This window comes from Loa loa (genome assembly GCF_000183805.2).
Source record: "Loa loa unplaced genomic scaffold supercont3.149, whole genome shotgun sequence".
NCBI lineage: Eukaryota > Metazoa > Nematoda > Chromadorea > Rhabditida > Onchocercidae > Loa > Loa loa.
The window spans coordinates 108,477-118,180 of NW_018108329.1; the positions used below are offsets into that span (position 1 = coordinate 108,477).

General features: G+C 33.4%; 1 protein-coding gene across 1 annotated transcript; it reads right to left on the reverse strand.

Moving 5' to 3' along the window:
• Positions 1–859: 859 nt before the first annotated feature.
• On the reverse strand, positions 860–3,199 carry LOAG_02049 (hypothetical protein; the record flags this gene model as incomplete). The annotated part of the gene is made up of 4 exons (XM_003137587.1): positions 860–1,106; positions 1,462–1,619; positions 2,607–2,660; positions 3,197–3,199. 4 exons carry the CDS (start codon positions 3,197–3,199, stop codon positions 860–862), a joined length of 462 nt encoding a protein of 153 aa, XP_003137635.1.
• Between the last annotated feature and the right edge of the window lie 6,505 nt (positions 3,200–9,704).

The following is a 9,704-nucleotide window of genomic DNA, read 5'->3' on the forward strand; positions in this document are numbered from 1 at the left end:
TTGCAAAAGCACTTGACAGTACCCCTGGGGAAAACAGAAGAAATTTTCATCAAGCAGCAGAAGGAGAGTTGTAAAGCCAAGCATGCAATAAATCACCAGACGTATGATATCTATTATCCTCAGCAGTGTCCTGCTTACATTTCTGTGATCTCTCCAACTTTCAAGCCTACTTCATGCTCACCAGACCGCTTCCATCCAACAACTCTATTTCCCCTCGAATAAAATGCACCTCCGAAAGATTAAGTCGGAAAAAATTTGAATTAGTTAATTAATTCAAATTTAGCAGGCATTTCTAAAGTGCAATGTTCATTATCTTTTCAAATGAAGGGATGGAAAAACGTTTGTTTTGAGAGCAAGTAATGAAAAGCCGATATTTTTGCATAAATTGATATAAATTTCATAGCATAATTTCAAAACTGAATAACAAGATTCATCAGAACTGCTCAACACTCAATGCGCCATGTTTGCGGATAATGAAAAATAACAGAAACGGTTAGATTCGATTTCCAAAACTAAATGATTCTACCAGTCCTGAAACCATCCTTTCTTTAATTTCTTTGTTAGTCAGAGCGTAGGTGTCTTATTTATAAAAGAATGAAACATTGAAATGCTTAACAAGCATCGCAAACCTTATCGTGAAGCATATCTTTGATGTCTCCGTCCCTTTAGATGGATGGATAGATGGATGATGGATAAATGGATAGATGATAGATGGATAAATGGATAAATGGATTGATGGATAGATGGATGGATAGATGGATGATAGATGGATAGGTAGATGGATGGATGGATAGATGGATAGGTGGATAGATGGATGGATGGATGATAATCGGACGGACCGACAAGATTAAATACAAGATTAAATTGACGGAAGAGGAGGAGGGGAGAGGGGAAAGAAGAATTTGACGGATTGTGCGCGAGGATGCGTAGCAACACTTACAGCAACAATGTGAAAACCATCAATCAAGGCAATATCGTCCATATGCACACCCGTGTCCACCCACACATACATCCACACACACACACCCACATTTGTACAATGACGGCGACAATTACTGTATGGCGCAATGATTGACAAGCAGCCAAAGGGTACCGACTTGCGGCAACTTCAAAGAGCCTGTTCGACTGCCTTACTCCCTCCTCGACCGGACACGTGTAATCCATCACGCTCTCCTGTCAGCAAACAAACAATTTTAACCATTCTGCTAGCACTTCCTCCCTTCACCTCCTCCTCCTAGTCTCCCATCAAATGTCATTCTCACTCTGCCACTGCTTCTAGCAAATTTATTGACGTGAAACTTAGCATTTGTCTAATTGATGATTGATGTGAAAAGAGTGTAACAATATTGAGGAAAAAGTTTGATTAGCAAGAAGTTGCTTGCATGCAGGTAACAAGCTTGTTATAGCACAGTGGAAAGAGTCAATCGATCCAGTAAGAATTCTGCAATCAAATTGCTCTACCTGATCCGACATCTCATTTCCATCGTTTCCTTTCGTCTAAACTCAATCGATGAATCATTTTTGTACGGACAGTTCTCGTTGACATTCAAGAATGAATTCACTTTGCATGAGAGATTCCCCTCAGTGTCCTCCTTGATCACACTTTTGATGAGGATGATCTGAGATACAACTTTGAAAGCGGAAACATTTTTTTTTTATCGATAAAGGCATTGTCATGAACTGATCGGACAAGTTGACTTCGAAAAGTTTGAACTTCCCAGAATGAATTTATTTTTTCCAAAAAATTCCAAATGAGGAAAATACAATCAAATATCGGATAACACTCCGAACAATATTTGTGTTAAACTTTCAATTTTGCAACTCTCTGATTCAGTTTTTTTTGCAGTAACTTTCAAAAAACTAGCAGCAGCAGCAATATAATCTAGAAACTACTAAACACTTTCGAAAATCCCACCTTTTTGACATTGTGGCATAATTTTATAGAAAAGTAAATCCTGCGAAGTGTTTTCAAAGTATTGGTGGGGACAATGAAATAAAAACAAAATTTTTATCATTATTTAAAGTAGTAGCAAAATTTTTGAAAAACTAGGGGCTGGGGAACATTTCAAAAGTTTGCATTTTCTATAATTTCTTTTTTTTTTTCAAATATAAGAACAGTTCGAGGAACAGTGAAAGGAAGGATGGAGAAAAGCATGGTTCATTCCTCTCGTTCAATGACAATAACATTTATCATGGTGACCATAACTGCTATTATCAGCAAATGATTATCCCTTAACGGTTATGTGAGATATACAACCAATGATGAGTCGACATCTGTGTATGGAACTATAATCCCAACCGGAGATTATAAGACGATGACAATTTAGTAGTCTAGTTAAAAAGTGCGCTATAGGGAAACTGCTTAATAAGGATACTTTCATTTAGATTAGTGGTTTCTTGACCAGAGAACACTTTGGCTTTTCTATTTGTAACAGGGACCACAAGGTTCAAAAATAATGAATTCCGTTAGTTTGAAAACAAACTTAAACAAAGAGATTTCGGTAGTTATAGTACAATATTACTACCCGAATAAACCTCTATCAACCTCTATCGCTAACAGATGAATGGAAATATAACTTAACAGCCTCTGGCTGTTTTTTACTCACCTCGCCGCGTCCTTGCGGACTACCTGTAGTCCTCGGACCACCGGTTGGCAACTTCTAATTTGAATAAAATAGTTGTTACTCATAAATGATAATGACATTAAGTAATTCACTGATCATTTTACAACCGTTAAAACAATTCCAAGTTGCTAGCAATGAAATTCACATTTCAATTTATAAAATCCATTTTATTAGTTTCTTTATTCAAATCAATTCTTGTGAAACCGATCTTACATCGCTTTTCACAAATTCAGAAATCTGGAAATTTTGAGAAATCATCCTTCGTGACGGGAACAGAAGCACTCATTAATCAATCAGGTTTTGTTTTTATGATACTCACTGAAGACACAATGCCCTATCAATAACAAGCCAATAAAGGACTTTAAAGCTAAAGCTATTTGCTATGTTGCGATCCAGTTGATCTGGCGATTAAATTTATAAATTTTTGTGATTAAAAAATAGGTTGCAAAAAAGTTTTATCAGCTTGTGTGTTTCCGTTTCACCTTAACTGTATTAGTATGTAACAAGTTTGACAAGTTTTACTTGCTTTTGTTATCGGCTGACCAAATTTCAAAGCATTTCCTAAACGGTACCATTTTCATGTTTGGCCTTTAAGATCAACAAATGCGGATGAGAAGGACGTGGACTACAAAATCTTTGGTAGTTCTCGTGGAGCATCTGTCACTTTCATTTACGATATATGAATTTCTTTTTACTGAATAAAAGTTGCTGATAATCAATTGAAGACTGATTATCAAATAACTTTGATGATAAATCTGAAATGGAAATTGCATTTTGATACAAGATTAAAGAGTTTGGTAATGTTTTAGAGGAATACCGAATGATGCACATATTTTTCATTCCCTTTTTCGATTTAAAAAATAAATGAAGTTTAGCCGTGACGTTTTTTTTTGCTGACGGATTTTTTAGTGTTGTTTTTATAAATCATTATCACGTCTATTCCTCTTCCGCATCACGAATATTAATGGGATTAATCTAGTGAGTAATGGAACAATTCTGGCTGTAATTTTTAGACAAATGATGAAATGAAACATTTCAAGAATCGATTTTATATAGAAAGCTTCTTGAAAACTTCCGATTTCATTATCTGCCCTACAGATCAACAGTTTTCTATTCATGTTGAAATATTCCCTTAATGGGGACAAATAGACGACAATACAAATCTTCTACGGATAATCTTAGAATGTACATATCTGAATTTATTTCATCGTTTCTGCTAGAAATAGCACAAAAGGCTGAAGAGATATAATGCACCTGTTGAATGCAAAACAAATTTTCATGCTTACAAAAAGTTCACACAGGCAGCTTATGGAAGGGAATGAAAATAGTTAACATACGTTAATTGAATGATTTGTTAGTTAATTTATGCAAAAATATGTAAATAATAGAACCTCATTAATTACACGTTTAATTGGTCGATTTCTTATATTTTCTGAAAATTCATGATAGATTAAAGTTCTACTTGACATATAAATATATTATTACAGTAACGGTGCTACATTTTTGAAACGTGGTAAGATATGTGGAAAGTTGCCTAAGATGAGTCGTTTTGCTAAATTTTTTTTCTAACAAAATTGTTAGTAACACAGAACTGCTATATTTTTTCAAAAGATTCCTTGCACAGATAAACCCATTTACGTGTCATTTCATGTCTGATTTGGAGTTATAAAGGCTAAAATTTGTTGTAATGATGAAGCGCATAGGTTGGACATTGTGAGGGAGAGCGTCATTGCAATTAGACATTATCTCCATATTTGGATGAACTGCATTTAGAAATTCATATGATCACACATTTTAATTATTTCAATTAAATTCACATTATCCTTAGCTAAGTTGTAAAAATTTTTGAAACTTAATGAACTGTTGCATGCAAGACAATTTATCGATCCAGGATGAAAATGCTTTTGGAGATTGAATCACTGACCAGTAACCATAAAACTGAAATAAAAGTAATCGTTTATAAAATCTTCTTCTTCTTTACGTAATCTTTTGATATATACATTTGTGGAACACTTTCTCTCTAAATCCTAATCTTGGAACATTCTATGTATCATGATGTTAGAGAAAAGATGAATTAGAATTAATTGATATGGGATTTTGTAGAAGTTTCTCGATGTCATTTATCTAACAATCTGTTCATTTCCGTCAGTTGTGACTATTGATGGATTATTTTTATTTGTATTTACAATAACTTTTTTGTTTCCGTCATTTCTTCTTTTGCCTATCCTACCTATCCTACTTTTAATGCTTGCTATCTGCCAAGTTAACTGCATAAATTATGCATTCTCTCGAGCATATCATATCGAAGTCGATAGAAACATTACTATCCCTTTTATCTTATAATAGAACAGCCCTCGCAGCTAAATGCATCAAATTCAAATGTATGCTGTATCCTAGACTCTCCTTTAGAACTTCTTATGAATCTAAAACCATTAAACATTTCACATAGAATGTACTAGAACTTTAAGTGAAATTTTAAAGTATTTCATTTAAGTTGAATGTATTTCACTCCAAACATATTAATTAGTCTTAGAATAAATTAGTTGCAGAAATTGGGAATTAGCAACCAAATAACTTAGCAGATTCCCAATGTTTTGTCGGCTATTGGCAATTGCGTTTCAAAGTCTGCATGATTACGCTTTGAGTGAACTTAGATCAAGATGTTTCCACTTTACATAGACATAAATAGGAGAAATCCTTTTTTTTTTTGTCGAAACATTCTCATGCTAATTCATTCTTTATTTTCGACTCATATTTTCCAATATTTAAAAAGACGTAGTTAGTCTGTTTTTTTTTCGATTTGTGACAGTAATGCCACTGAACCACTTTTACTTCTAAGAGATCATCTTAGTGAATCATTCCACGAGTAATATTTTCCATTTTATGCGTAGTTGGAATTTTTATCGCCAACTGAATATTTCAGTTAAGAATTGTATGTTGCTTACGCTGGAGACTTAGGGCTTCCTTTTGACGACTTGTTCGTTAAATTATTCTTCATTCAATGGAAACATTCTATTCCATTTTTCTCTCCTTCTGCTTCATTTCAATTAAAGACTCTCGTTTAGCACCATTCTTCTAGCGAGATATTCAGGCTGTTCAAATTATACTATTTTGTATAATTCTAACTTTGAAAAGAAAATCGTCGAAAAGATTTTATATTTTTTATGCACTTCATTTCCTTAACGTTAAGTTCGAAACCAATAATCTCTTCTATCACCAACTATCTCAGTCAATAAGAGTTGCGTGTGCTTGAGGTTACTTCTGATAAATTCAAGATCTTTAGCAAATTGAAACATTAAAAATTTCCATTATCACACTGTACCGATGCAAAATTCATTAGAATTTCTTTCGGATTTCGTAGTTGAACTGTCATTCATTTATTCTCAAGAAATTACTTTTGCATTAAAGTTTCGAAAAGTTATTGCGCAAATGGATTTGAACCAAGATTTATATTACTGTTGAAATGGTCAGCTTGCTCTGCCATTTACTCAACGCCAGGGTTAATATAGCCGCACCAATTCATTTTCGACTTTCTGTGACTACAACCTATTCGTTGAAAGCTGCTGATAGAAATAACTGCAACGGTTACAGACCTCACGACAATCCTCAGCCACACAGTAAGATAGATGTAATTGAGCAACCAAAATTACACTTTTGGCTGCAGGTATTCCAAACTTCTACGTGAAATTTACTATATGTTAATGCCGAGTACTCTGAATGAACTGACATAATTAATCATCAACTTGCTAATGTTTGTTTCAGACTTTTTTCATTTTTCTGTGATTGTAATATCCAGTTTCTTAAACATCCAGCTTCATTAATCCATTTTAACTTATTAATTTATCTTATCAAATATAAGAGTGAAGGGATTAATTAAACGAATTAAAGGTTTATTTTGAAATGATGAATCCATAATAAGTAATCTTTTTGTATTAAAATATAGATAAATGTGATAGGAAGACTTTTTTTACCTCTGTTGAAATAAAGTCTCCAAATATCATCTATGATTTAAAAATTCATCCTTTCTATATTGTGATATGAAAATCCGACCTTGCTTATTGTCCAATTATCCAGAATACTCAATTTTCATTTTCATTTATCCGTTCTAGTTTCACTATAATAGGCATCCCTTCGGCATCTTGTACGAGCCACTATAGAGAGATTTCCCACAAATTTTGTTCACAACTATTACAAAGAATAAATCCAGTGTAGTAGTTCATGCTTTTAGTGTATTTTCTAAAATCATAGTATATCTAATAAATGCTTAAGATGAGCCATCTATAGTATGTACACTAGTTCGGATGATCATTCGCTAATTGATCTGAACATGAAGAGTTTGCACAGTCTTCACACTAAAGTTAGCAAGTTCTAAAAGACCGAAAGATGAGATCAATATGTCTTCACGCAAAGGAAGCAAGTTTAGCTAAGAAATCTAAAAACTCAATTTTTTTGGACAAAAACCCAAAATTCAATAAAATCTCCTGCGAAATTTGGAGATCAAGTCCTAGGTATAAAATTGATTGATAGCAGAGATCTATAAATGGCAATTTCAGTTGTAGCAGAGGGAGTGTTTTTGAAATGACCAGTGCTCAATGAATTATAGACCAGATAGGGAAAGGACAATTTATAATCCCCATCAGTTGTTGCATGTGTTACGGAAAGAGCCTTTTATGGAGTGTTAGGTTATTTATTGAAAAATAATTACTGCAAGCTCACAAACCAATTCCCTTTCACTTTCTTTCATAACATTAACGCAAAAGAAAGCACAAATTCCCCTATTTTACTAATGTGTATTTAGTTCAGGCATAAATGCTTTCACAGAAATTTGATAAAACCAAAATCCTAACATTTAAAATAGTAATCAATGTTTGTAAAGATATTTCAAATTCAAATCGAAAGTCAATACCAATTAAAATGTATTCTATTTTATTAATGAATAATTCAGAAAGTTTTATCGTAAAAAGACATATTTTTATTCTTTGAAACTACATTTCACTAAAGGACCTGAAGAAGCAAGTTCCGTTTCTTTAGTCAGGCCAATCTAAAGTTTCGAAATCTTAACTCAAGAATAAGTTTGCTGTATAACAAGCTGATGAATTACTTAACAGAAGTTCTCCTTTCTAGTTACTCCAACCTTACTGATAGAAATACACTGAAATAACAACACAGCCCTCATAAGTTGAAACTGATTCAGTTTCCTGAATGCGTTTAAACTTACTTTAATGGTCACTTTCGGACTAAGCATTTAAGCAATTTTAGGTGAGATAAAAAGAAACGAAACGAGTATGCCAATCTTCTAAAAATGACGAGTAATGAAGTGCTACGCCGTAATCTGTCGAACAGTTAAATTTTTTTTGCCTTTGGGAATAATGTTTTTTCCAAGTCGCATTAAATGGTGTTCCTCCCTTAATTTTTCCCCTTTTGTTTAAAAAATGAATTTTAAGCTTAAACTGCTAACTGATTCTAATCATTAGAATTCTCATAAACTCACCAACAGCAGTTCCTAATTAATAGTTCTAATTGATCTTTATATAGTGTTGCAGCAGAGTGCCTTACGTTGCACTCCCGATGAATAAAATCTTATTGAAGCATGGAATATTACATTCCCAGAGTATTTCCATGCAAATCCTGATTTGCAGTATTTAATTTCCAATGAGGATAGTGAAATGTCCCATTATAATAACAACAATAAACTTTGCATAATTAAGATTGTTGAGAGTTTTATGGTCTATTCCGACGAATGGAAAAGATCGAGAGTACGAAAGGAATAAGTTTAATCAAAATGATAAACAGCATTTCAGATACGAAGCGGTGCCTAACAATAAATCTTCTCTCTAATACATCATCTTATCAAATGTCAAGTTTTGAATTCAGCCGTAGACGGACAGACAGACATACATACACATACATGCAGACATAAGTAAGCATAAATAGAAAGGCGCAGAAAGTGATACACAAAACCATTTATTATTAAACGTGAGTAGTCAAACACCGTGGTGACAAACCAAAGGAATTAATGAATCAGCCTGACTTTATAGACATTTAGAATCAAACAGTCACTTCTAGAAATCAATCATGACCCTCTCACTACAATGTCAAATATACCAATGATTTAGGATGTGTATCAAATAATTATTGCTTCCTTTGGCTTAATAATGAAAATCATAATTATGGAGGTAGCTATTACTGATGATAGTAGGCTATCTCAAACTAGCGAATATCGACAGTAAACAGTACATTATCATATTATTATCTTATACTATGCGTATATGTATCTTCGTTCGTTATATTTCTAGAATCATAAAACAGTTTATTTTTAATTTAAGGAGCGAAGTTATCGACCTTTAAACAACAAATTTCTTCAACTGTTTTCTATCTGCTGATCCAAGAAATAAAATTAACATTCTGATGTTATATATCACATTCAAAAACTGGTTTAACAATCCATTATTCTCTTTCAGAAAAATTTCAAATCTGAAAATTAAATAAAACTGAAAACTTTTGAAATACTGAATGTTCATATATAGACAAACAGCTAACAGCGATGCTTTAGCTTTGCTTGTGACTTTCTCGTAGTTTTCATTTCAAACGTAGCAACAGAAAAAGCAAAGCAGCACAAAGTAGGCACGAAAAAAATAGAACACTATTCAGAGCTGTCATCATAAATCTTCCGCGAATTTCATAAACGCACCGGATTCCGCCCTCATAAATCGTTCCCTTTTCGCAAACGACAGCCTCAAACCATCAATCAGTCTGGTTTTGGTGCCGACCGTTTTTTGAACTTGCGGCGCAGCGCTACTTGATTAACGAGTTCGACTCTTCACATTCTTGTCACCGAAGATGGATTAACCAAGAAATAACTTTCTGTACCACTGGTGATGTTTGCTTCAGGTTATTGCACTAATACTGAAGTATTATCGAATTTATTCCAGGCCTTCTCAAAGAATCGTTTTACTCTTTTATGGACTATTTCTTGCTGAAGAGCAGATGGTTGAATATTTCATCACTTGATATTGCTCCTGAAAGCGATAGCGTTGGTCTACGTTGAATCCGAAGTTTAGAGTCAACAAAGTTGAAATA